Source organism: Saccoglossus kowalevskii, chromosome 4 (genome assembly GCF_978046115.1).
Source record: "Saccoglossus kowalevskii chromosome 4, keSacKowa6.1, whole genome shotgun sequence".
Classification (NCBI taxonomy): domain Eukaryota; kingdom Metazoa; phylum Hemichordata; class Enteropneusta; family Harrimaniidae; genus Saccoglossus; species Saccoglossus kowalevskii.
In genome coordinates, this window is record NC_140644.1 from 13,369,847 (window position 1) to 13,397,533 (window position 27,687).

At 36.4% G+C, this 27,687-nt stretch overlaps 2 protein-coding genes across 2 annotated transcripts in view; one reads left to right on the plus strand and one right to left on the minus strand.

Annotated features, from left to right (window-relative positions):
• Nucleotides 1–8,961, plus strand: LOC102805298 (synaptic vesicle glycoprotein 2A-like). Its single transcript, XM_085497810.1, has 6 exons — nucleotides 1–364; nucleotides 1,016–1,099; nucleotides 2,771–2,961; nucleotides 3,505–3,722; nucleotides 4,452–4,611; nucleotides 8,342–8,961. The coding sequence occupies exons 1-6, from the start codon at nucleotides 95–97 to the stop codon at nucleotides 8,523–8,525; spliced, it is 1,107 nt and encodes a 368-aa protein (XP_085353936.1). The 5' UTR covers nucleotides 1–94; the 3' UTR covers nucleotides 8,526–8,961.
• LOC100375867 (sorting nexin-25-like) overlaps nucleotides 8,760–27,687 on the minus strand; it is a 26,554-nt gene continuing 7,626 nt past the window's right edge. Inside the window, exons 9-23 of the mRNA XM_006816478.3 lie at nucleotides 21,250–21,394; nucleotides 20,243–20,454; nucleotides 19,981–20,020; nucleotides 19,073–19,189; nucleotides 17,441–17,617; nucleotides 17,188–17,349; nucleotides 16,571–16,702; nucleotides 15,936–16,088; nucleotides 14,701–14,817; nucleotides 13,122–13,216; nucleotides 12,144–12,260; nucleotides 11,791–11,931; nucleotides 11,332–11,513; nucleotides 10,813–10,913; nucleotides 8,760–9,408 (exon numbers count right to left, since the gene is read on the minus strand). Of these exons, the coding sequence (XP_006816541.3) occupies nucleotides 9,274–9,408; nucleotides 10,813–10,913; nucleotides 11,332–11,513; nucleotides 11,791–11,931; nucleotides 12,144–12,260; nucleotides 13,122–13,216; nucleotides 14,701–14,817; nucleotides 15,936–16,088; nucleotides 16,571–16,702; nucleotides 17,188–17,349; nucleotides 17,441–17,617; nucleotides 19,073–19,189; nucleotides 19,981–20,020; nucleotides 20,243–20,454; nucleotides 21,250–21,394 (2,026 nt within the window). The 3' untranslated portion in view covers nucleotides 8,760–9,273. The remainder of the gene's footprint in view (nucleotides 9,409–10,812; nucleotides 10,914–11,331; nucleotides 11,514–11,790; nucleotides 11,932–12,143; nucleotides 12,261–13,121; nucleotides 13,217–14,700; nucleotides 14,818–15,935; nucleotides 16,089–16,570; nucleotides 16,703–17,187; nucleotides 17,350–17,440; nucleotides 17,618–19,072; nucleotides 19,190–19,980; nucleotides 20,021–20,242; nucleotides 20,455–21,249; nucleotides 21,395–27,687) is intronic.

Consider the following 27,687-nt stretch of genomic DNA (forward strand, 5'->3'; position numbering starts at 1 on the left):
TAAGATATGTTGGATTGCTAGGATTTCTCGTTCTTCATATTAATTACAGATCTATGATGCTTTGTTTGAATTTTTTTTCAGAGTTGGTGGAACAATGCCAGTACTATGTTCGTATTTTATCGAATTTCAACCCAAGAATCATCGTGGTTCAATGTTGGCAGCCTTATCTATGTTCTGGATCTTTGGGAATGTGTTGACAGCGGGGATGGCGTTTCTCATCATTCCACACTCATACCTTGGATATTATTCCGAGAAATTTCAATTTGCAAGCTGGAGGCTGTTCGTTGTTGTCTGTACCATACCAAGTTTTATGTCTTCATTTGTCTTTTTTCTGCTTCCGGAAAGTCCAAAGTTTTTACTTGAGGTAACAAATGAATCAAGGATAATATTAGGTTACTCTAGTATTAGGGGAGAGTAGGAAAGTTTTGAAAGACAGTTCTCAATCACACACTGACTTTGCGCATTCAACCTTGCCGTGTATGACAGGGAACGTTCTTATGTTATTATTTTAACAAGGAAGTGTTGTGAAATTCGTGGGTAAAACGCGAGTGACTAATGTACTAATTCAAACTTTAATGTGAACAGGATAGCATCACAAGTATTTCATCTTTTAGTTGTCTCTATGACAACTTGATATCAAAGAGCTGGGAATTGCTACACTTTGTGACAATTCACAATGTGCTCCAGTTAATGGCATATATAATGCTTCATCCTCCAGAAGAAAAAAAAACAACAAAATCCATGTAACAGTGAATCTGCAATATTCTTTACTCTTTCACAACGCCATCAGTACATAACGAGTGAGATGCATGATGGGAATACCACAATGCTTCACTTGTAAAATAGCAAGAGCTGTAGTGTACATGTACTAGTCATTTTTCCCTTCAATTTTATTTAGCAATCGCCTCAAGAATGACTGTGATTAATTACTGTGATGAACTCGCACAATTGCAGTATTATTGTCTCCCTTTAACAAATTTCATTCTTTCATTTTGGAAACATTTCTTATTTACAGAATGGCCAAGAAACCCATGCACATAATGTCTTGAGAAAAATGTACATTATCAGCAATAGAAATAAAAGGAAAGAAGATTATCCTGTGAGTGTTCCTTCTAGCTGTGAGTGAGTGAATCGTTTTATGTGTAGGTTGGATGAGTGACAACAGAACCATGTAGAAAATGGTTTATGGTAATAACTTCTAACATTGCTACCGTGTCAGTTGAGTGTATCCCTGGCGATTTTTGATTTCCACTATATTGTATTAAGTTTGCCACTGCAGATGCTGTTATTGTTAATGTCAGTGCTGATTTTGTATGGCGAAATTGACAAATTAATGCGACTTTCGCTACAAATCAAAATACAGAACAAAGTTCTAGGCAGTTCCATGTGTCTTCACAATGATGACTCGCATTTCATGAATCTTGTTACGATACTTGATTGCTGGAACAACTCGACCAAATTCTAAATTAAACACCCTGCATTAAGAAAATCTTTTCTGAGATCATGAATTCTGCTATCTGATTGGTGGAAACGACTTGGTCATGTTAGAAATACAGTGCGGGTTTTCTATTCACTCTCAAAAGTTGAGTGAATATAAAACTGTTTTATTATCACTTTATACTTTAATAGCTACAAATGCACACTCTAGTGGTATTTATTTATTTATTTATAAATAAATATATAATCTGAGTTTATCTCTCTGTATTTGTAGTACAGCATTAATCTCAGTAGTCAGACTAAATTGCTATAAATAATCAGAATAAAATCAGTTTCCAAATATGACTAGTATACAATATATAAACTAATTATACCGGTAACATAGTTGCATGTGAAATACACCACAAAACAGCTGTTTCCAATTTTCTCAATGCCTTTTCCTGGATTGTATTTTATCATCAACAATCTCTCAGACATAAACTGTTTATTTCCCTGTAAGAAAAAAACAAAACAATGATGGCATCTATGAAATGTCTATGACATTTTACACTTGCCTTTGAAGTTTGTTTTTTATTCTCACAGAAATAAAAACCCTGGGGGAATGTTGACAGTTATTAAGAGGCATAATAAGATGTAGTTGTATTTGCATGAATTTACATTCGAATACTGTAGAATACTTTATTTTCGCTTGGAATTTATTTTCGCTATTTTCGCTGAAGTGATGATTCCATGAAAATAAAATCCAGCGAATATACTTTTTTTCCTAGATTTCACATTAAACTCATCAAAAATCAGTGAAAATAAATTCCATACAAAATGCTCAAAAAGCCTTTTCAGCGAAAATTAATTCCAGCGAAAATAAAGTATTCCACAGTACATTTCATATTATAGAACTTGCACGTAGATGACAATATAATTCAACTTATTTCTGGTGAAATTAATGATACTCTTTCTGTACATAATCCAAGCAAACAAGTTTAAAAACGTATGTATTGTTGATGTCATGCGTTCAATTTGAATGCTATGATGCAAAGAACACACTATTTCCTTGTGGAGGTTTTCTCAAAAATTCATAATTTTATTTTTTTAGGTAATAATAATAATTAGTATAAGCGTGCCAGATACAAAACCTTGCTTTAGCCAATCAGATTGCTAGATACAAGACTTTACTTCAGCCAATCAGAACGCTGGATTCAGGCAAAACATGTTAATTCCATCATAGAATGCACATCCAAGCAACATAGAACATGTGATGTAGCTCAGCCAATTAGACTGTACATTTGACAGCCCAACTCCTGTCTAATCAATAACTGTTTTTTCTCATTGTGTTTAGGTAAAATCCTTATGTCCGTCTCAGCTGGCAAGAAAAACAACCCAACTGGAAGCCGTAGGTCAGAAAATTGAATGGACACAATTAAAACAAAACTTTTCACATAGTTTTGCTGGTACAAAGAAACTGTTCCAGCCACCATATTTGGGTGTGATAGTAAATCTCATGGCGATAGTATTTACACTTTCATTTGGGTGAGTTTAATTACATTGTAATTTTTTGGCTCTACCTTGACTGATGAGAAAACAACCAAAATTGGCCTGTCACTTGGAGGTCAAACAAAATAATTTTTGTAATTTCAATTTTACATCAGTTTTGGACCAAATTAATAAAAAATGTTCCCTAAAAGCTAAAAATACGAAGCAGTGTGCATACATAGTAAGCATGATATCATATTTATAGTCTTTGATGAACTCATACTTATCCAAAATGTTCTAACCATATAATAGATTTCATGAAGTCAAGCCAAAATTACTAAAATATTCCATAAAAAAGTTGACTATATCATCACCAAATGTACTTATAACATAGGGTGGTTTTCAAGAAGAAGATTGAAATATCCTACAGTTAGTTATTCTAAAAAACGAACAAGAACCCGAGTTGGTCTGTTCATTGCACAGCTCACATGGTGTCTCTAAAACCAGTTCTCTGTTTTTACCAACAGACAACTTCTGTTGACTGTATTGCCAGTCTAAGCATTATGACAAAAATTATAATTACCTTCTCTGTAATTTCAGATATTATGGTTTGTGGATGTGGTTTCCTGAGCTGTTCCTGAGAGTGGAACAGTCTGGCGGCTCTGCTTGTTCACAGCTGCCTCCAGACGTCACTATCAACAAACAAAATTCTGAAATGTCCGTTTATCGATCGTCTTTCATTACGGCTGCGTCTAACATCCCTGGAAACCTCTTTGCAGTCCTCACAGTGGACAGGTTGGGCAGAAAAGTTTTACTAAGTAAGTACATTCCCTTTAATATTTGGTGTCCATCTGTGTTGTTATATCCATCCAAATTCCCTTGTTCATAGACATGTAGTAATAATAATAGAAATTTATATAAAGAATTCTTTTTGGACTATCTGAGTAGGTGATTTATGTCTGAAGTATGAATGTTTAGTTCTACCCAATTCCATAAGAATATTACCGTATATTCAGTCCAGCAGTTAAAATGAGAAGAAATCACTTGAGTAATGAAGAATCATAATAATAACAAAAGGATGAGGAATTGCATCATGACCATACACACATATGTCTTTTATGTAAGCTAATAATACCCCCCCACCCCCAACCAAAGGTAGAGTGTCTCCGATCTGAACTCAGTGCTGAACAACTCCCCTATACATACCCACACTGTCTATAAATAGACCATTACATCAGCATACATAATGAGTCTAGAATTTACTATAAATTTCTAGAATGTTCCATTACCTTCTATTGCCTCCTAGTGTTCTATTGCCCATTCAACCAGTTTCTAAACAAAATCTAGAATATTCCACCCAGACACAGTACGGTTCTAGAACATTCTCAGTGACATGGGAGTGGTAAATAAGTCGTATGCGACATAGAGCATACATGGTATGTTATATGTCTTGTTGCTAAACAGAATATTCTGAAGTTTTTATTCCAAGAAATTTTTTTTTAATTGTATATTGTGCGACTACATGTATTTTTTGCATTGATCCCTAGGTGGTAGTTTACTGTTATCTGGCGCCAGTGTGTTCTTCATATGGTTTTTAAGTAGTAAAGCTGAAGTGATTGCAATGTCTTGTATATTTGGTGGTGTTTCTGTCATATCATGGGCAGTACTCAATGTTATCAGTCCAGAAGCGTATCCGACAAATATGAGGTATGGACTAAAACTCCTGTATTCAAACTTGAAATATAATATTAATTTTGTTAGTGAAGCCACGATTAGATAATATGCATTATTTTACATCTTGTCACCATAACGCCAAAAGTTACAGTGTGCCATAATTTTGTGGTATTTTCACTGGGTATATTTTCATCCTACCATATTAGAAAACATGAATTCAAAATATGGAACGATTACGTGCATAGGAGTCCTCTAATAATAAAAAGAAACATTGCTGCCCCCAGGGTTTGAGTGGACCCACACAAAGAAGTTCGCTAAATCTGTTCTAAACGTTTTGGATTTTGGCATTTCCAAAATAAGATAATAATGTTATTACTCAGACAGTACATGGTTGCATCAACCTCCACTGCACGTCGGTCTATACTCTCGCTGTTTGCAGTATCCTCTTAATAACTTCATAGTACATTTCACTTTGTAAAGAGTATCATAAATACCGGTAACAAGGATATTACCAATATATTTTTAATCAGAACTTCCACGACATGGCTGCTATAATAGTTACACTGCATAGCTACTTTATTTCGCTGGAAAGACTTTTTTGGTGTTTTTTTTATGAAATTTATTTTCACTGATTTGGAATTGAATGTAAAATATAAGGGAGAAAAAAAAAAGTATATTCACTGGATTTTATTATTAGTGAATCATCTCTTCAGAAATCAAAGAAAGCTTAGAAAGAACTCCCATGTGCTGAGAGTATTGGAGACACATTAAATATAATTTGAAATTACTTAGCTGAAAACTTATTACTAGTATGCAAATCAGAAAATTAACATGAACATATTTGATTGTAAAACTAATGAGGTCTGCGCAATGTAACAAAAACTCTATGTACCAAGTTTAATTGAAATGTGATTAGAACCAAAAAATTATGAATTATTATGCTAATTAGGGAAATAATATGAACAGAGTTTTACCCCAAACTAATTACCGGTAGGTTTGTACATTGTCCTAGAGCATCTTTGTACTAAATTTCATTAAAATGGAAATTAGTACTTTAGATATCAGTGTGAAAGCTTAAAATTGGTTAATTATGCAAATTGGGTAATTAATATGTACAGATTTTAACCCACAATTATCCAGGTCTGTCTATTGTCCTACAGCATCCATGTATAAACATTCATTGATATGTGATGATTAGTACCTGAGATATCAGTGTGAAAGTTGGAAATTGGTTAATTATGCAAATTAGGTGATTAATATGCACAATTATTTACCCTGAAACTAATCAGGTCTCTGCATAGTCCTAAAGGATCAGTGTTCTCCACAAGGGGTTTTAGGTGGGCGGCCCGCCCATCAAGTTTTACGGCCGCCTAGTAACTCTCAACACCCGCCCACCAACGTACATCCAGCTGAAATTATTTGTAAAAAGCTTGCATTGTTCTTCCCAAGCCTAAACAAAAGAGTAGTTGCCCAACCCTTTATTTTGCTATTGTTTCAAGAGTCCAAACATAAACAATGACCACAGGAAGTCTGCAAGCAGTTATCAAGTGTATTCATGGCAATGTGTCAATCGCCTGAATTCATCGTCGCCCGACATTGTTGCCACTTATTGCTCACAATACGCAACTACAGTGGTTTCAATTTACAGCTGTATTTTTAATAATCGTCTTCCAATCACGAAAGAAAGAATTAAATACGAACGAAATGTATATGCACAGAAAATAAACAAATATATTAGCATATTGCACGTAAACTCGAACAAAAATTTAAATTCTAGCCGTATTTACAACGTTCGCTCGATTTTCATCGTGAAAACAGCATGGAGAAGGCAAACTGGTGACCTTTTGACCTACCCCATTCAACGACCGTCGGCCACCCACCGGTGTTGGCGCTGTAACGATTTAGTATCTAAGTTGCATAGAGGAGCAGCGCATTCTGGGTGTTCGTGTACTGAATTTGGAAAGCGGTAATAAACATCAAACAAGGCTGCCGGATTAGTTTACCGCGAGTATTTGTAATTGAATAATATTTTAGTTATCTTTTCCACGTACTTTTTTCATTTATCCATTTTTTATGTCTAATCTTTCGAGAACATAGCAGATTCTTTTATTTTGCCGATTGCTAGCATTTTTCTTGAATCCCAAAACAACGTGTGAAAACGCAACGTATCGTGACCGTACATGCGTAAATGCATCTTACCGTCCGTTGGCACGGGTGAGTACTGATGCCACAAATAAAAAATGTTATGAGTTTTATTTTGACAAATCGTCTGTTTTGGCGTCGGGAACAAATCACCTCGTATATTTTCTACATTATAACTCGTACTTGCTCTTGTGGTTACTCGAATTGCATTTCTTGAATGCAGAATAATTTGCGAACGTATAAATCACCGATTTCAAACTTTTTGCATTTCGTAAATATTAATAGTGACCAATCTGTTCGTATTTCAAAAAATTGTAACATGTTTCAATTAAATTAAAAAGAGAATAGTAAATAACTTAGTGTGTATTGCATTTCATGACATAAATGCTAGAAAGATGTATGTAAATGACATGCAAATTAATATGCAAATTTATGCTAATTAGGCCGCCCACCAGCTATTTTGGATTGTGGAGAACACTGAGGATATATGTACCAAGTTTCATTGAAATGCGATGATTAGTACTTGAGATACCCATGGAAAAGCTGAAAATTAACTAATTATGCAAATTAGGTAATTAATATGCACAAATATTTATCCGAAACAATCAATCTCTGCATAGTCCTTGAGTATGTAAGTACCAAGTTTCATTGAAATGTAATGCTCACTACTTATATCAAAAGCTGAAAATTAATTAATTATGCAAATTAGGTAATTATATGTACTAATATTACCATAAAAACTATCAGGTCTGAGCAGTGTCATATGACATCTATGTACCAAGTTTCATTGAAATGTGATGATTAGTACTTGAGATATCAGTGGAAAAACCGAAAATTGACTAATCATTATGCAAATTAGGTAATTAGTATCCACGGATTATTACCAAAAACTAATCAAATCTGCGCATATGTTCAGAGCATCTATGTACCAAGTTTCATCAAAATTCAATGAGTGGTTCTTTAGATATCAGTGGAACAGTCATAGAACAGCTAAAAATTAGCTAATTAACGAGCATGGATTTTTACCAAAACCTAATCAAATCTGCGCATTGGCCCAGAGCATCTATGCACCAAGTTTCATCAAAAACCGATGTATGGTTCTTGAGATAGCAGTGGAACAGTCGGACACACATACACACATACACACACACACTAACTGCAAAGACTCCCATTTTGTGCTTCGAACATGGGAGTCAAAAATAGCGAAAATAAGATATTTTATAGTACAGCAACTATGTTTTTGTACAATAAGTGATTGTATTGGTTGATTGATATTCAATGAGCTTGTGTATTGCAATTAAAGTACATAATACTAGACGGACAACACACAATTCCAAACTTATCGAACAGGTTTAAATACTTTAAAAATGCAAACGAATTGTTTTTCAGGACAGACAGATTGTTTACACATTAGAGATCACAACGAAATGAATGAGGATAGACTGAATGATGATTTGTAAATTCATAAGCTTTTTAATACAATTAGTGTAGTTGATGTGTTCAACAATGATATAATTATTGAGCAGCGCCCCCAGTGTTCAATCTGTGAATTTCCGATTAAATATATTGTCTGAAATGTATTACAATTAATCAGTTTTTATTAACTTGTTTTTTTTTCCAGGTCCACTGCAATATCTGTACAGTCACTGGCTAACAGAATGGGAGCCATCCTGGGGAATGTTGTTTTTGGAGCATTTATGAATACCCACTGTGCAGTGCCCATATTATCCGTCTCCTCACTCATGACGATCGGTGGTCTACTCACATTGAAACTTCCGAACACAATGAAAGCAGACTTGCCTTAATTTTTGGCATGGTATTGCAATATGACCAGTGTCTTTGGTCTAGTCATTTTCTTCTGTTCATCAACACCACCGTCTTTCAAAAAGTTGATATTTTTAAGGAATTCTCATAATGTACAACAATGATAATTTTATTTTTAGATTAAAGCATATTCTGTGGTATGATGACATCACAATTGCTTTTTAAACTGTAGTGAATGTCATGTTTACATTACATTACATATACAAACAGACAGAAACAGATGAAATTCTTTATTGTATATTTTACAAGATATCTAGTAGAAATACAATTTTGTTGTTCCAAGACATGCTCTCTTTATTACAAATACATGTCAGTATGTATATATAATATTTATATCCAACACTTGTCAATTGGTCTTATAGCATATCAGTCTTTCTGTACCATACTTTACAATAAATATATGATGTAAACAACTTATATTTCTTTCTGTATTTTAGATCACAGACCATATACATGACCTTCATAGCTCCCCAGACAATAGTTTCACATTTCGTGACCACATTTCTGCCAGCAAATTCTGCATGGGCAATTCTGTTTGCTTTTTGGCTAAACTCTACATTTCTCACATTTGAAGATATATTCTCGATTATAAAACTATATTCATATACATAAGAGCGAACTGAAATGAGAGAACCTTTTTATTCAGACACATTCTTGGAGTAAGACTCTTTTGACATGGGGAATTTTTTTCTAGTTCTATTTCCACACATACAGAGGTGTCATCAGTGACTACATTGCCATTGCCATGGTCATTTTTGTTTTATGTTGTTGTCGTGTCTGTCTCTGGTCCTCTTGTACCTTTTTCAGCAGTTTGGGATCTTTCAGTTCCGGGCACACTTCCAAGAGTACCAACTCGAATAACACCTGTGGAGATAATTATATAGACATCAAACTGGCTTAGACAGTTCTGAAACAAACAACGCCGCATTTGTTTACAGAGTATGCACATACTTTGAAGCAGGAGGGTTCACCTGCGCACACGCGAGAATTGAGTTCCAAGCGACGATAACAACACATGCAAAGGCTCATGTGTGAACAGTGACACGCTATGCGCAGCTGACGACTCCCCCGATTTAACCAGTCATTTGCTTGCTGCTGTTATTAAAGGAGATGAAATAAAGCCCACATTCATGGTTGAGTTAAACTATTGATGTTCACTTCCATCAAAAATAACAATAACAAGTCATTGAAAATGACACAGTCCCCGTTAAGTTCTCTTTGTGCTTGTCATATTAAAGTGGAGGGGTTGTCGCGAGCGTGTCCTTGAAACTTGAGTTCCAAGTGGCGTATACAACAGATTGTATATTTACATCAAAACACGTGTTCCATGTAGTAGTAATATGGCCAAAAATAAAAACAGCCGTTATTCGGCCATCTTTGATCTGATTATGAAACACACTGATATGTATGATGTATGTGCCAAATACGAATGAAAATGATACATAAATTGTGGAAATATAGTAGTAAGGCCAAAAAGTCAGATGGCTGTCAATCGGCCATCCTTGACCAGATTTTGAAACAAATTGTCATGGACATGTATCCTAACATGTATGAAGTACATGTATGTGCCAAATTTGAATGAAAACTGACAGAGTACGTCCAAGATACCGCATAAAAAAACAAAAACAAGATGCCTGCCAGTCGACCATCTTTGATCCAATTGCGAAATAAATCATCATGAACATGTATCCTAACATGTATAATTTATGTACCAAGTTTGAATGACAACTGACAAAGCATGTCCAAAATACAACATGGCTGCCAGTTGGCCATTTTGAATCAAATCGCTAAACCACTGCATGTGCATATGTCCCACATAAGGTACTAGGCACATGCAAAGAATGAACGGAATCGGTCCACAGGATTCTGAAATATGACTCTGGACATACTGACGCACGGACGGATGGACACACGGACGGACAGACTTAGGAACTCACGAACGGTCGGGGACATGTACCCTAACATGTATGATCTATGTACTAAATTTGAATGAAAACTGACAAAGCATGTCCAAAATACGACATTTTTAAAAAACAAGATGGCTGCCAGTCGGCCATCTTTGATCTAATTCTGAAATAAATCAATAAACCAACATTCAGAGGGATACTTCCAAGTGACAAAATGTATGATATTAAAAGAAAAGTTACTCAAATGATGAAATTTCCCCTGAGTGTTACGGTGGCTCAAAATATGTAAATATAAATTGGAGGCATGCCCCAAGCACAAATTCTAGATTACTCATCAAAACTGTCCAGAGTTTATACTTACATAAAATAGATGTTTGTTTGTTCTCACATCTTGAAATGCATTAAAAATCTTTATAGCTCCCAATTTACTATTTCTCTTACCGAGCAGATTCTGCATAGCATCTATATATAAAGTATAAATTACAAATGAGTTACAATGGAAATTATTTATTAAATGAAGATTTTTTTTATCAGACATTTAAAAACAAGAGAAAATATTGTATATAATGTTGAGGGCACTTGCATTGTTTAATCACTTCCCTTCTTCGTCTTGCATGTGAAAGCAACAGATTCAAGGTCCAGCAACACATATTTAAGTTTCTGACCATCGAATGCACGATTTAAAAATTGTGCACAGAACAAATTTCCTTTTAAATGTTTTAAATCAGAATTTTTCAATAAAAACACTGAAAAAAAAGTAGAATTTGTTTGGAAATTTTAAAATTAGAAAAATTCCACGATATTTAGAAAATTAGAAGTGCCCATCTATTTGCACAGCTGCCTATAGATCTGAGTAGATGTCTTCCAGTCATAAACTCACCTGGTATATTTTTTAGTAATTTCAGTCTGGCTTTTAACTTCGTTGTTATCTTGTCATCCTCACTTCTGACAGATAATGGCAGAGCTGGTTCTCCATTTGGCCACATGGCATCACGGAAATAATTAATGTAGTAGATCAACATTGGTTCAGACACGACCCAGTCGACACCCTCACGAATTTGTCTGTCAAATTTTAGCACAAAAAAAAACAAGCAAAATACTTTTAGTCACTCAAATGTAAACCTGAAAATGGATATAAATCCGAATCAAGCCAACTTCAGAATTGTGATCAATGAGAATTTTCAAGATAATGCCACTCCCATAACATCAGTGATCATAATTTCCAAAAGTTTTGTTATTCAAGAGAACAATTAACAATAGCGACATTAACAATAGCTTTTCTGATGTGTATTTCAGATATGGGTAGCAGGAGCTATTTACAAATCAGTGAAACACTCACTTGTTTATTGTACCTCCAAATGTTACTTGCACAAATACTATTAAAGTTTTTCTCAACCACTTAAAGACACCTTTCAGTTCAAAGATTTCACCAATCAGAGCGTACAGAGGCTCCGCTATAGAATCACGTCTATCTGGAGCACTGTAGAAAAACAATATAGTACAATAAATAAATACATTACAATAAATAAATAAATAAATAAATAAATAAAAATATTCATTTGGTCATACAACTTAACTGAATACAGCAATATCAAAAATCACACAAACAGCAAACATTTTTAGTAATAATTAGTAAGAAATAGAAGATGATCTGATTAAGGAATTTAATAGTTGCTAGGCAACAAGATTCACCTTTCTTCATCACCCTCCTCCTCCTCTTTATCTTCACTATCTTGCTGGGAGAAGAAATCACCGGGGAGATTCTTGAATATAGTTGCCAAGGAGAAGGCAGGTTTTCTCTCCTCTTTACTGCAAACAATAAGATGAAGTTTCGTATTTAAAGTCAGTATTTTCTGTACTTGAACACTGCAAGATCCGTACATGATGGACTCACTAGTTTTATTCATGTGGTTTATTGTATTGATTTCCTTTCTACACATCATAGAGATGAGCAGCACATGGCTGAGAATGGTAGGTATTTAAAGGGAGTCTGAATACATATAAAAACATAATAAAATGTACGGTACATCCTTTGAAATGGCCAGTGAATCAAAACACAAGTTTACATTCTTTACTTTGAAAGCACCCCTGATTTGGTTGACTCATTGTAGTTTTTTTTATTTTATTTTTTTTTCAAAAATGTGTGTGCCAGGCAACAGAAACTGACATTGAATGTCATTTTTTCAAATGCAAGTTCTATCATTTTTATATTTTTAGAACATTATGTCTTGGAGTGCTTTATAGAAAAAGTCAAACAAATATATACACAAAACAAAATATATACACAAAACATTTTTGACATCTTTTTTTAAATACGTCTTGCAAGTGAGATGACATGACTGAGTCAAATGTTTTCAGTGGTTTAGAATTGTCTTGTCATGAAACATGAATACTGAAGAGCTCAAATAAATAATCAGGGCAATGACCCCGAAGATTTTGAACTTGATGCGATACTCAACTTTCAACCCGTGTGGACTTTTCAAAACTAGACAAGTGTTATGTGATCAGATTTTTTGGTATATCTTGCTGTTCTGAAGGTACATATATCTGAGGTACCATTATGCTAATTCTCAATGGTCTACATTGTGACACCCTTGGTAATAGAGATGTTCAGTGACTGGTCAGTCACGCCATTGTGGACGGTAGAAACAGATTAGTTATGTGGCTTACCTTGGTGTCTTTTTGACTGTTTCTGTGCTAGGACTTGGTATCAGAAATGAATACAATGCTTCACTATAACGCAGACTTTCATCAGCAAGAACCGACTGCAATGACAAAGCACATAACTTAATGCTACAAAAACTGAATAACATGCATTACTGAATACTTCAACTCCTCTGCCATATTGAAAATAATCTACCACAACAACATCAAAGTAAAATAATTAGGGGCCCAAGCCTGTCCGGTTTTTTCTTCTTCTTTCTGAGGGTCTAGGCGTCTAGATTTTTTTTATGGTATATAGTACAACTCATGTATAATAGATATCAGCAATAAAAACTTTAGCGGTCACGTGACTTTTCCCGTCATTTTGTTTTTCCTAAAAACGGCAAAAAAACTTAAAAATCTTCTTCTTCAGAACCGCCAAGTAAAATGCTCTCATATTTAGTACTTAGCTTCGATATATGAAGCAGATTTAGGTTTGAAAAAATTATTATGATTGGTCACATGGTTTGGCCGCCATTTTGGGTTTCTTCTAAACAGGAAGTAGTTATCAATATTGCTGCATAGCATCTCTATATCAATCTCTTTCAGAAACCTAAAAAAGATTTCAGATCAGTCACATGGTTTGGCCGCCATCTTGGATTTTAGGCAAAATTGACCAAACGTTTGGGCATTTGTTTCTCAGAGGTGATTCAACCAATTAACTGCTGATTTTGAATATAACATGCCTGAACATTGCTCCATAAGAGAAAAATAATATATTTTCGATAAGTCACGTGGTTTAGCCGCCATCTTGGATTTTGTGAAAATAGAAATTATGCAACTACATGTTTTGTATTAGTCTGATTTCTTTCAAATTTTGTATGTGCATTTGTGTCATCAGATACATCATTTTGCCCCGATAGCACACTGCTAGGGCACGTGACCGGGCACCCATGGGGTGGGGGCTTCTAACCTCATTAATATGCATAACTGTTATATCTCAAGCACTGTTGCTAGTAGGAAGATGAAACCTGTGTTATTATGATGATGTTAAACAAGAGATTTGATTAAAATAACAGATGACCATATATGGTCATGGGAGCTCATTAATATGCATAACTGTCATATCTCAAGCACTGTTGCAAGTAGGAAGATGAAACCTGTGTTATTATGATGATGTTAAACAAGAGATTTTACTAAAATAAAAGATGACCTCATATGGTCATGTGAGCTCATTAATATGCATAACTGTCATATCTCAAACACTGTTGCAGTTAGGAAGATGAATCCTATGTTATTATGACAACATTGAACAAGAGATTTGATTAAAATAACAGATGACCATATATGGTCATGTGAACTCATTAATAGGCATAACCTTTATATCTCAAACATATATATGGAACCAACTGCATTTCGACTTCATGGTACTAATCATTCAAACTAACCAATTGTGTATCATGTGTATCATTTGACCTCATTATTTTTGGAATATATGTTCGAAAGCTTGGGCCCCTGTGACGCTGATTTCTTTTATTATTGTTGATGCAATAAATAAAATATTTTCATCATTTTGATAATAACAAATTACACAGAGAATACTTACTATGAGGTAATCTGACAACTGTTTCTTGGATTTCTCCAGAAATTCTTTGTCAATTGATGATTTGAATGGACTTTTACTGACTTGAGGTAGTTCTATGCGATGTAACCAACTACAACACTGCAACAATGACAACACAATGCATCAGAGTGTATTAATGTAGAAGCCTACTAATAACTTTTGAGAAAGTTGGTCATAAATCACATGACAATGTTCAATGGTTCATTATGTAAAATAGTGACGCTAGTGTCTCATGGAACCATGAAATAGCATTCTGCATATTTTGAGAAATCTTTCCTAATATTTTTAAAAAATTCCATAGAGCACAATGTTAAAGAAAAAAATATATATTTATTGACACTTTTTAAAACCAAGATTTTTGAAATAATTCAGCACAACAAAAAGTACCGGTACTCCATCATTACCAATATATGATTTGTTCAGCCTATGTCACTAGGCTATATTTTGAGATATGGCATTAATTAAGCTGGTGACCCCCAACTTTGTTTATTAAGTCAATATTTTTATATTGCCTAGAAGTACAATTTACTGGAAAATGAATAAATCATGAGTAATTGTAATCATGAGTAGGCTTCTACCTTAATTTAACAAGTAGAAGTGAGACATGATTGACAAGGTGACGGGGTTCAACATGCTACACATTTAGTAAATTACATCACTATTTTGAGTCACACAGACAGTTACATATATTGCTTTTCATTTTTTATCAAAAGGTCTGTAAATTTTTCTCAATATTCCAAGTAGGAAGGAGCAGACTACACAAAATCATATTGTAAATGGTGCCAAAAGCTGACAATGGTGCTCAAAGTGTCAACACAGAATGATTGAAAGATGCTCTATGATTGGCTTGCCAATTACATGTTAGGCTTTGATATCCAATCAGGGTAAGTCTTTGAAAAAAAATTAAGGAGTATCACATGAGTTGAAAGTTACTGAAATAAAATTAATTCAACCACACTGGTACATATTATAAAAGAAGACCCAATTGAACACACCATCTAAACATGTCAGTGCACCGCTTTAAAACCATTAAATTTCCACTCACAAATCTAAGGGTTAGTTTTCTGATATCACATTCAACAAAACAAGCATGCCTTGCAGAGTATTGATACAATTCTATTTGTGGTGTAATACCTGAATGCCAGCCAAGTTGAACAATTTCAATATTTTTTTGATTCATCACTTAAATTATTTTGCAGCATGACATTTTTTTTTACCTCTTTAAGTCTTTCATGCAGGTTATAAAAGTCCTTGAGTTGATGGGACACAACCCATCCAGTGGTAGATTGGTAGACTTCCTGTGTTGTGGTTTCATTCAGGTGTACAACAATAACGTAATAAGGGACAACTTTATCCTGTTCTTGTATCACCTAATGAATGATAACAAAAATGAAGGCATGTGTATACAGAGTATGTGATATACCATAATTATGACATGACTGACATATTTAAGCTTTTTAGTGTATCCAGTATCCTTAATAAGCAAATATGGCACTGATACAGTGTATACTTATCATTTCATCTCAAAAATGAGAGGAATGATTCTCAGTAATTTCACTGAGAAAGTTCATCTTCTAAAACAAGGCTTATTGTTTTACTTCTCGGGCTACCTTTGATGTATTTTACATTCTTGGTTTGATCTCCTGTAGTGGGTAGGGTGTTGTGGATAAAGGAGGCCATAGAACCACACAGTTTATATTGATTTGCCATATGAAAGATATAATAATTAACCAACAAACAACTTTTAAAACATTTGAGTTAATAAATGGCAACCAACCAATCATCTGCCCAATCACTTTATTCACATATTGTACCATGGATGACATGTTATTACATCACACAAGTTGCTCACCTCTGCGTTACAGATGTTAACCTGCCACTGTCCCATAAATTCACACCACATATCGGTACGGTCAATGTGCGACTCCAACTGACGTCGTTCTAATCTCATAGCCTCTATGTCACGTTCCAATTTCAGTAAAATCTGCAAAACCGCCAAATATAGAGATGTAAACAACAATGACAATGAATGGTTGATCTTTCTGACCCATTTTACCATATATGGTTGAGATCTTTGTCCCATATTACCATATATGGTTGAGATCTCTGACCCATTTTACCATATATGGTTGAGATCTTTGTCCCATATTACCATATATGATTGAGATCTCTGACCCATTTTACCATATATGGTTGAGATCTTTGTCCCATATTACCATATATGGTTGAGATCTTTGTCCCATATTACCATATATGGTTGGGATCTTTGACCCATATTACCATATATGGTTGAGATCTTTGACCCATATTACCATATATGGTTAGGAAATGTGCAAAACTTGTACAAGAATAGATATCTCCACATACATTCATTCAAGAGAAGATAGCAATCAGCAATAATTAATTGATAAATTCACATTTTAATATAGACATGTTTGAAAAGAAAAAACATGTCTATGTTTTCTTTACCTTAGAATCAGGTCTCTGTGAGTTTTTGATACTGTGCCATGTATGTATTTTATTGGCTAGTCTCTCATCCAACATCTGCAGTGTACTGACAGCATAGTTTGTCTGCTCCGCTATGCTGCTGCTCTCATTACTGTCAGTTTCATCCACAGAAAAATCTTCCTCCTGACATTTTATTCATAAAAAATACAATTATGAACAATATGCTGATAAAAAATGCAAAGTGTACATCATTGGTTGAGACACAAATTTTTACCTGTAAACTACCCCCTCTATCAGAATAGTCTGATGTGGTATCCATGGTAACATCTTCTGACTCTTCAAAACTTCCCATGTACTGGAGATAAAAGTCACTGACAATAAAAGATGGGTAGAACTCTTCATCTAATAAGTTGTAGATGTCCTTGTGAGCGTCAAAGAACGACTCCGGACCCTACAAACAGTAAATATGTAGTAGTTGTAGTTGTATGACTATAGAATGATGACATAGATGATTCGCAATAAACATTAAGAGTAGCCGAGAGTCTCTTTTTATTCAGTTTATATGTAACTAGTACAATATGCAAATAATCAATATGCAAATAATCAATATGCAAATATTACATATGGCAGCAGTATGGGATAATTTTTTTTGTGTTATTAATGTATTAGAAATTTAACCTTTTCACCACCAGGCTTTCTGGCCCAAATTTTTCTGCACTTTTTTTCATTTATTCTTCAATATTTCTAGAAATGAACCTTAATTTTGGAGCCAACAGACAACATTTTAGTCAATTTTCAGTTTTTACTTCAAAAAATTTGGCTATTTTTGTCCCAATCTGAAGGAAAGTGCAGACTATAAACGAGACTATTCTGTGAATTTGTGATGAAAAGAGGAAACTGGTTGTAAAAAGGTTAAAGTCTGCAAATTTGTCAGATACCACCCTTACAAATAAAACACCATAAAATGTTAAGATGGTGGGTGGGTAATGAGAATTTAAATGCAAAATTTGAATTTAACTTGGTTTATTGATTTGAAATTGTGACACTCTTAATAAATAAATAAATAAATAAATAAATAAATAAATAAATAAATAAATAAATAAATAAATAAATAAATAAATAAATAAATAAATAAATAAATAAATAAATAAATAAATAAATAAATAAATAAATAAATAAATAAATAAATAAATAAATAAATAAATAAATAAATAAATAAATAAATAAATAAATAAATAAATAAATAAATAAATAAATAAATAAATAAATAAATAAATAAATAAATAAATAAATAAATAAATAAATAAATAAATAAATAAATAAATAAATAAATAAATAAATAAATAAATAAATAAATAAATAAATAAATAAATAAATAAATAAATAAATAAATAAATAAATAAATAAATAAATAAATAAATAAATAAATAAATAAATAAATAAATAAATAAATAAATAAATAAATAAATAAATAAATAAATAAATAAATAAATAAATAAATAAATAAATAAATAAATAAATAAATAAATAAATAAATAAATAAATAAATAAATAAATAAATAAATAAATAAATAAATAAATAAATAAATAAATAAATAAATAAATAAATAAATAAATAAATAAATAAATAAATAAATAAATAAATAAATAAATAAATAAATAAATAAATAAATAAATAAATAAATAAATAAATAAATAAATAAATAAATAAATAAATAAATAAATAAATAAATAAATAAATAAATAAATAAATAAATAAATAAATAAATAAATAAATAAATAAATAAATAAATAAATAAATAAATAAATAAATAAATAAATAAATAAATAAATACTAATACATTTGTAATAAAGGTGCTTAATTAGATTAAAGATAATTTATGAAAATATTGTTAGTATTTATTACCTTGTTTCCTACAAGAAAAGCTTCCATTCCTTTGACATGTGACCTTTCAAGTTTGACCTGTTTTGGTATGGCAACATAACTTTGGTAGGCCTCACTAGCATGGTGAGCAAGATCTTTCTAAAATCAATAAAAATACTGTGAATAATATTATTTTTTGGCTGGATTAAAGTTTTGCGGAGAAACCCTAATACCATAATACACTATGGGTTTGTATAAAAAATTGATATATTATGGTGGCTGTACTACAATTATGTAAATAACTGTGTGTGACTATGGCTAAAATAATATTTAATGGTCAAGCATACAGTAAATTTAATTTTTGGTTTATATGTAATTCCATTAAGATGGACTTGTAATAGAGTAAATATGGTATAGGGAATACATAATATACCATATATGCTCTATTAGTAGCACATGCACTTATGTATATAACAGCAAGTCAAAATACCGTAAGTAAAATTTTAATTATCAAAATATTGAAAACAAGCCATGCATGGCACAGTCCCAGTTAGTTATCGAATTTAAGATACATAGTTTTGTTTATAGTAATATGGCTGGAATATAATCATGTCAGGAATATGATTATGATGATTGTTTAACATTGAGAGATATTGCTCTAGAACAGCATTAATTAAAACAAAATCAGCCATTTGAATACATGTATATATCTATACCATGATGTATAATGAATATATAAAATTTGAACATAATCAGTCAAAGCATGTCAGAGATATGGCTCCAGAAGCCCATTCATTAAAACAAAATGGCCACCAGTCAGCCAATAAAATAATAAAATAAACAAATAAAATAAGCATCCTACAATATGTAAACAAGATGCTATCAGTATTCCTAGCAACAAACAAACAGCTTCATGAATTTCTTTCTCAAAAAAAAATTGTTGACTTTACCTTGTTTAAAAACTTCAGATTCTCAACTGCAATCCAAAAACTAAAATAAAGCATTACTCACAAGTTATAGTAACATTAATTTTTAAAATTTCCATAAATTTCTATCAATATACAATTTCTTCTGCCCCAGGGAGTAAATATGTGCTAAACATGCCATTTGCTCTTACATTTACCGTTTTTAAAAAAAAAACATTACCCGTACAATATATGTTTCCTGAAATATATTGATTGAAATAGAAAGGTTAAAATATATATTATTTACCCAAGTAGATTGTTCCTCTTTTCTCTTTTTAAAAATGCCATAAAGTATTTCCTGGCATGTGGGTTGTCCATAATCTCAGAGAATGTCAGTACCTGTCTCTGTTTAGACTCAGTGCTTGTATCATGGGTTGGTGAGTCCTGGCCATATAACTGATATTCAGGTCCACCAAGCAGACGAATTCGCTTCTCACACTGAGACTTGGAAACAGTACACTACAGAACAACATTGAAATCTTAACACATTACATGCTGAAATCTTCCACTTAATGACGAAATGAATAGACAAGCAGCTTCTCGGCTGAGATAGCTCCGCTGTTAGCAATGCACATTTCAAGTGAAGTATCATTAGAAAATGAACAAATCTAAGAGAGGTCTACCTGTAGTACCTACCAGTATATATATATAATATCAAAGCAATCGGACTTAAAGTTTTTAACAAGAAGTCAAAAATATCATTTTTTACCAGAAATACATATAGTACATATGTATGTAATATCAAAGCAATCAGATTTGTAGTTTTTAACAAGAAGTCGAAAATATCATTTTTTACCAGAAATACATATAGTACATATATATGTAATATCAAAGCAATCAGATTTGTAGTTTTTAACAAGAAGTCGAAAATATCACTTTTTACCAAAATGACAAAAATGTTCACCAAAATGAGAGAATAAAAGATTTCATCATGAAATAAACAAATCTAAGAGAGGTCTAAAGTCGAGAGCAGAGATAAAAAATGGGATAAGCTAACTGGTGCCAGAACTGTACATTCTACTGTTCTGTGGTTGTACTTCACTATCATCACTTGCCTGACTCACTATATTAATAATACTATAGGCAGTTATTTCAAGTACATGTACAATAAAACTTCCTCCCATCCCCCCCCAAAAAATATGTTCAAACACAGTTAAATTTTCACCTTATGTCACCTTCTGGTTTCACTGATGACATTGCATGTATACAGGGAGATTCATATTTATTGATTTCTGTATGGACAGAGACTATTACCTGGTTAATATATCTTTTAAGGTTTCTAGCCTTTAATAAGTCACCTTTCCTCTGACCTTTTGGTGATGCTTCAGTTTCAATTCCTCTTTCTTTCTTCAGATTCTGTATTGTAGTAGCCTGCATAATTTCTGTCATAATTTGATATCTATGCAGCAATTAACAAGAAGTCCAATTAACAAGAAGTCTCTTAATACAGTAAATCATTTACCCCCCGGTACTTTACCCTGCGAACCCGCCTATTCACATAGTTCATACTCACCATAGACTCCGGTCAGTCAAAATGACTATTTTGAACTGTAGGCATTACTCAGCGATTCTGCCAGTGACGGAGAGATAGAATCTAGGTCAGGGGAAGCCCCATGACCCCAAGATTCTTTTACCCCTTACGTCACAAACCCACGTGACCGAGGCCACATGGCAGCGCCATAGGCAGCCGTACAATCACTTTGACTGGTTCCTTTCTCTCCGCCTCGAGGACTTAGACCAACGCTACGGAAAGAGTGGGGTGGTTGGGGGGTATCCAGAGTCTATGGTGGGTATGAACTATGTGAATAGGTGGGTTCAGAGAACCCTCGCTTAAATTCACTACGTTCAATTACCCACCATAGACTCCGGTCAGTCAAAATGACTATTTTGAACTGTAGGCAGAGTCAGGCGCCGATAGGTGGCGGGTTTTTCTGAGCAAAAAGAAAAAAATGATGAAAGTCTTTTCCCAGTCCGGGATGAAAACAAACTCAACACCCTAGTTAAGACCCAAAAAAGGGTGGGGTCTTACCTTGCCTGTGCTGTCCCCAGAGCAAGAAGCCAAAATGCTGCTACGGTGACAGGGTTCGGTGTGCCCGAGAAAGCTAGACCCCAACCCAATTCTGGGGGGTAATAAGCTTTCGAAGTAAAGACCGAAACAGTTCTGCATGAGGAAATAGGCCGCAAAGCGGGACCTGGGAGCTTCCAGGGGAGTGCTGATGGTAGAGAAATCTGTCCGCATAAAATGCCGGACTGACTTATTGCCTATGCGCAGGGACCCTAGCGGTCGTTCGGGCTGGGTTAGCAAACCAAGACTAAGCCGCTACGATGGGACCCAACCTAGAGAGACCCTTTTCAAAGGATTCGGTGTCTCTCAGGTGGTAGTTGATAAAGACGTTCTGCGTTCTCCAGAAGCCTGCCCTCCATATGTGCTCGAGGGGGGCGCCTGATGCTAGCACTAGCAAATTAGCAATCGCACAGTCCTCATGTGCTCGTACTTGGTGTCTCTGCAAGCTCTGTGTCGAGGAAGTTAAAGGATTATAGACCTCTAATACAGTTGCAGTAAACCACCTGGTTATGGAAGTTGGGGAGGCTGGCCTATCCTGCCTGCCTGGGCCATAACACAAAGATAGCACAACTTGATTGTCCATAACGGCGGTACATCATCTGAGAAGGACAATGCCCCAGCTCCGGCCGACGCCTACCTGAGGCGAGGGCCAGTAGTAAGACTATTTTCCACGTCAAAAATTTGAGTGATGCTGATTGGAGAGGCTCAAAGGGCGGTCTGCTTAGAGCAGACAACACAGCCGACGAGTCCCAGTTGGGCGGCTCCCTTGTATGGGGTCTTGGCGTTCGGAAAGCAGTAAATAGTCTGCTAATAATAGGACAATCAGCTAGTCTTGTTCACAACTAAGTGGGTCCACAGGGTTAGCAAAGCGACCCTGGTCGAGGCTCCTGGAGTCAGCAGGAGTGTTACGTACGTTGGGAGCTTGGCGTTCCGGGGTGCGGCAAACCGGTTCAACTTTGGACCGTCCCACAGTCGAAACAGCCTGGAGGCTACCCACTGGGGTATCAGCTGGAGACGGAGCCATCCTGAAAGGGCGTCGCCAGACTGTTCCTCACCCCTGGAAGGGGGTGTGTGGTTAGCTCCACATTGTATTCCAGGCACCAAAGGAGGATTTGCTCCGCTAGGACTGACAACGATCGGGAAGGCGTCCCCCCTCCTTCTTGAAGGAGACCAACGCTGCGTTGCCTGTGCGGAGCAGGACTCTGTGGTCTCGAAATACGGGTAGAAAGCGTGGTAGTGCTAAGTACACTGCTCTCAGTTCGAGCCGGTTGATATGGTGGTCCCGAAACTAATGCGGGGGCCATATCCTTGGGCTTGTTGGTCCAATAGACGCGCTCCCCAACCCTGGGGGGAGGCATCTGTTACCAGAGTCATACCTGCGGCGAGCGGGTCCAAGGGCCTCCCTGTCCGAGGTTGGCCAGTGACGACCACCAGGGCAGGGCTTCCTTCACTTGGTCCGAGAACGAAACCTGTCTATCTAGTTCGCATAGGAGAGCTCGGCGTTATAACAAGCGTTATACTGGGCTGCTGCGTAGTGCGGCCTGGGGAACGACCCTTTGAACTGAGGTCATCATTCCGATGATCCGCATTAGTTCTCGGAGGGACACTGAGGAAACGCTGACTAGGCATTCGGCTAGGCTGCTTAGCGCTAAGCAACACGCTTGATAAGCCAAGCTTACCTCTGTGTCAAAACTCCATGCCCAGGGACACCAACTGCGCGTTGGGTCGAGGTGGGACTTGTCGATTTACTAACGAGCCAAACTGGTGAAGTAAACCCTGTGTTAGCCTGACGTGTTTGGCTATTAACCCCTTGCCCGGGTTGTTAGTAACCAGTAGTCTGGATACGAATTGAGGTGTACCGACATCTGGTGAAGCAGCAGCACTACCTGTTTCATCACTCGGGTGAACACGTAGGGCGCTGTGCCTAACCCGAACGGGGGGCACCAAAAACTCGAATACTTGGCCCAGCTGGGCAATTCGAAGGAGATGGCAACTCGCTGGGTGCATCGGTATGTGCAGGTAGGCCCCGCTTAAGTCTAGTGGGGCTAGCCAGTCGAAACAGTGGATGGAGAGGAGAACCCTGAATGGTGTCTCCATGTGGAACCGATCAAGGAGCACATACTGATTCAGTCTGTCTAGGTCCAGAACTGGACGCCGCCACTTGTAGATTTGGTACTACGAACACATTTGGGTAGAAGCCTGGACTTAGTTCCGGCTGATGTACCCTGTGTATGGCGCCTTTTCCCAGCAAACTGCTACTTCCTGTCTGATTGAGTCCCCTGTCAGTGCCCAACAGGGGAGACACTGACGGGGGAAATGGAGATTTCAGCAGTATCCCGTAACAGGATGTCACCACCTGGAAAGGTCCAGAGATCGGTCACCCGCTGTCTCCAAACCGGACTACACCGGCGTAATCTGTGTACGACAGGGATATGTGGCCATGGGTTCGGCAGTTGCGAGGGGAGGGGGTGCTCCCTTCCCCCATGAGGTGAGTTCCCCAAGGCCTGAAGTAGTCACTAAGTTGTGACCTGGCCACTCGCCAAACACATGCCTGTCCCCCCTGGTTGCAGAGGTGAGCGTCAAACATGCTTCTTACGCTGATGGGTAGATGTCTGCCCAGGGAGGGTGAGGAGCCACCACCTGGCGCTTTCCCTCCTGGGGGTGCGCCACTACTCTTCCCTCCCATGAAAGGGTATTAGCGCTTGCCTCCTGGCTGACTGTGGCTAGCGGACGACGCCCTAGGGCGTTGTGTTTTCTGTGTTTTTTGTGCTTGGGGTGCCCTCCGCTTGCCCTTGACAGGGCCAACTGTGGCTAGCGGATTCGATCTGAACCCTCTGGTTCATTTGAACTCCGAAGCTTCGAGACTGTACCCACCATTCCCTGAACAAAGAGGGTGGAGGATGTCCAGTCTGCGTCACTGAGGTTAGGGACGTAGCCCGACTCAGCTTGTCGGCGAAAACACATGCGTCTAAGGCCGCGTCTCGTAGCACAGTAGTGGCCCCGGCCAAGAGAGCCAGGTGACACTAGGGGGGTGTCGCACGTAGATGTGCGGTGGCCCACCACTAAAAATGTCGCCTGGTCTAGAAGGCTGGTGCGTTCTGCCTCCAAGGTCTCCAGAGTCCTGGGCACGCACAATAATGCGCTCAAGCAATGGGTCGTCTTCGATTGACAAGGAAGCCCATGGAACGCGGCTGTCCCACCTTGCCCGGTTTGCCAAATTCATGGTACCGGGGTCTGGGGAAGGAGCCTTGGAATCCGGTTGGGGCGTTTTGGTATAATCCCACACTATGGGGTCTGATCCCAAAACAACACCGACCGGGTAGCGTTTGGTGCAGCGGGAAGTGTTGCCTAATGTTTTCCCCACCCGGGGGCCTTAAGCGTTACAGCTTCCGCGGCTGACCAACGCCGCTTATCAACACAGTTTGCGTGATCTGCGCCCCACTCTGCACTCGGACGGACAGGGAGAGACGTGCTGATGGGGTTGCTTTGGATCCCGACGCCTGTGATCCCATAAGCGTTGAAGCAACCTTAGGTGGTCGCCTAAGGATCAAGGGTGGGGGTATCTACATCGTATCACTGGGATCAATGATACTCTGCATCACCCCAAAAGCGTGTCCACCGAGTCATACGGATGGAAGACTCTGAGGGACCGCCCGGAGTACCGGCTGTATCCAACGCGAGCGAACTGCGTCCTCTTTCACTTTAATGGGTCGGTATGAAGGGAGTCAAAACCCACAGCAGAAATCGAACACAAGGATAAATTCTTTACCATTGTACCATTACCGCGTGACGAACCCTAGCTGGCTGAAAGTAGGGGGGGGGTCAACGTGTGCCCTGCCCTGAAAGCCCTGCCCCGAGATCGGAGGCTTGGCTGCCAGCACCCCGTTGGCATTCAGTGCCCGAGGCTCCAGAGGAGGCCCGATGCAATTAACCTGAGCCTTGGTCTCCCCAAAATTAGTGGGAGAGCCGCGGCTGGGAACGGGGGTTCCCCGGAAGAGACGTGTTTGAATGCAAACATGCTTTCGTGTTTCTTCCTGCTTGCCCACCGAGGGGACACAGTGGAGACAGCTCGCTCCGACCAGGGACGCAATTGCTCCGACAGTCCTTCGACCAAAGCCAAAAAGCAACAGAGCCAGGCAGAGCCGCTCAGAATCATTCGCGACGAGGCGGAGATGAAAGAAGAGTGATTGTACGGCTGCCTATGGCGCTGCCATGTGGCCTCGGTCACGTGGGTTTGTGACGTAAGGGGTAAAAGAATCTTGGGGTCATGAGGCTTCCCCTGACCTAGATTCTATCTCTCCGTCACCGGCAGAATCGGTGATTAATGCCTACAGTTCAATTTGACTGACCGGAGTCTATGGTGGGTAATTGAACGTAGTGAATAGATGACATTTTGTGAAAATCATGAAAATTTCTCTCGTGAATTTAAGAGATTCATAGTGTTACACAATAAACTGCATGTTGGTATCATTTAAATTAGACAATAATTATCTTATTATTGACAAGCATCTGAAATAGAACTAAACATAGTTAAAACTCTGGTGACCTTGCCTTTTGTTATTATTTTGTTAATATTTGTTACTTTTCTCATAGTTTGTTTCAATTTGAATATGCATACATAGAAATAGTGAGCATCCTCGTCGCCAGTGTAGGATTTGAGTACGAAAGAAATGCAACCAGATGACACTGATTACCGGTGTAGAACTACTTTATTTCACTTATGACCCTGATACATGATATTCAAATTCAAGTACATTTGAACTATAGAGGGTGTTATGTCATCATGACATTATTCTGAGTATATGAACATTACAGTCATCATATAATATCATTTTAAATACAGGTAAATTTAATACAGGTAAATTTCCAGATAGTTGGCGAAGTAGCATAATCAAGCCAATCTACAAGTCAGGTGATAAGAATAATCCAAGTAATTATAGAGGAATAGCACTGTCAAGTTGTTTGTCAAAACTATTTACATCTGTGATTAATAGTAGACTTCATATACATGTTGAGCAAAATAACATTTTAAATCCATGTCAGGCTGGTTTCAGGCCAGGTTATAGAACAACAGATAACATGTTCATTCTTAAAACAATAATTGATAAATATATAAATAATAGGAGCAATACCAATCAAATAAACCAAACAAATGGTAAATTAAACAAAGTATTTGTTGGATTTGTGGATTTTAGAAAGGCTTTCGATAGCATATGGCGTAAAGGGCTCTATTACAAATTATTAAAAAATAAAATTAATGGAAAAATATATAATGTAATTAAAAACATGTATAATGATGTTAAGTATAGCATAAAATTAAACAATGGATTAACAAATGATTTCAAATCACTCAGAGGGGTGAGACAGGGATGTAACATCAGCCCAATGCTTTTTAACTTATTCTTAAATGATTTGCCAAGTGAGTTAGATGAGTCATGTAAACCTGTTAAGCTAAATGATATATCAATTGGTAGTTTATTATATGCAGATGACCTTGTGTTCATATCTGAAACAGATTCAGGTTTACAAAACTGTTTCAATAAATTATCTCAATACTGCAGTAAGTGGAACCTTGAGGTAAACACTACAAAAACAAAAATAATGGTATTCAATAAAAGTGGAAAATT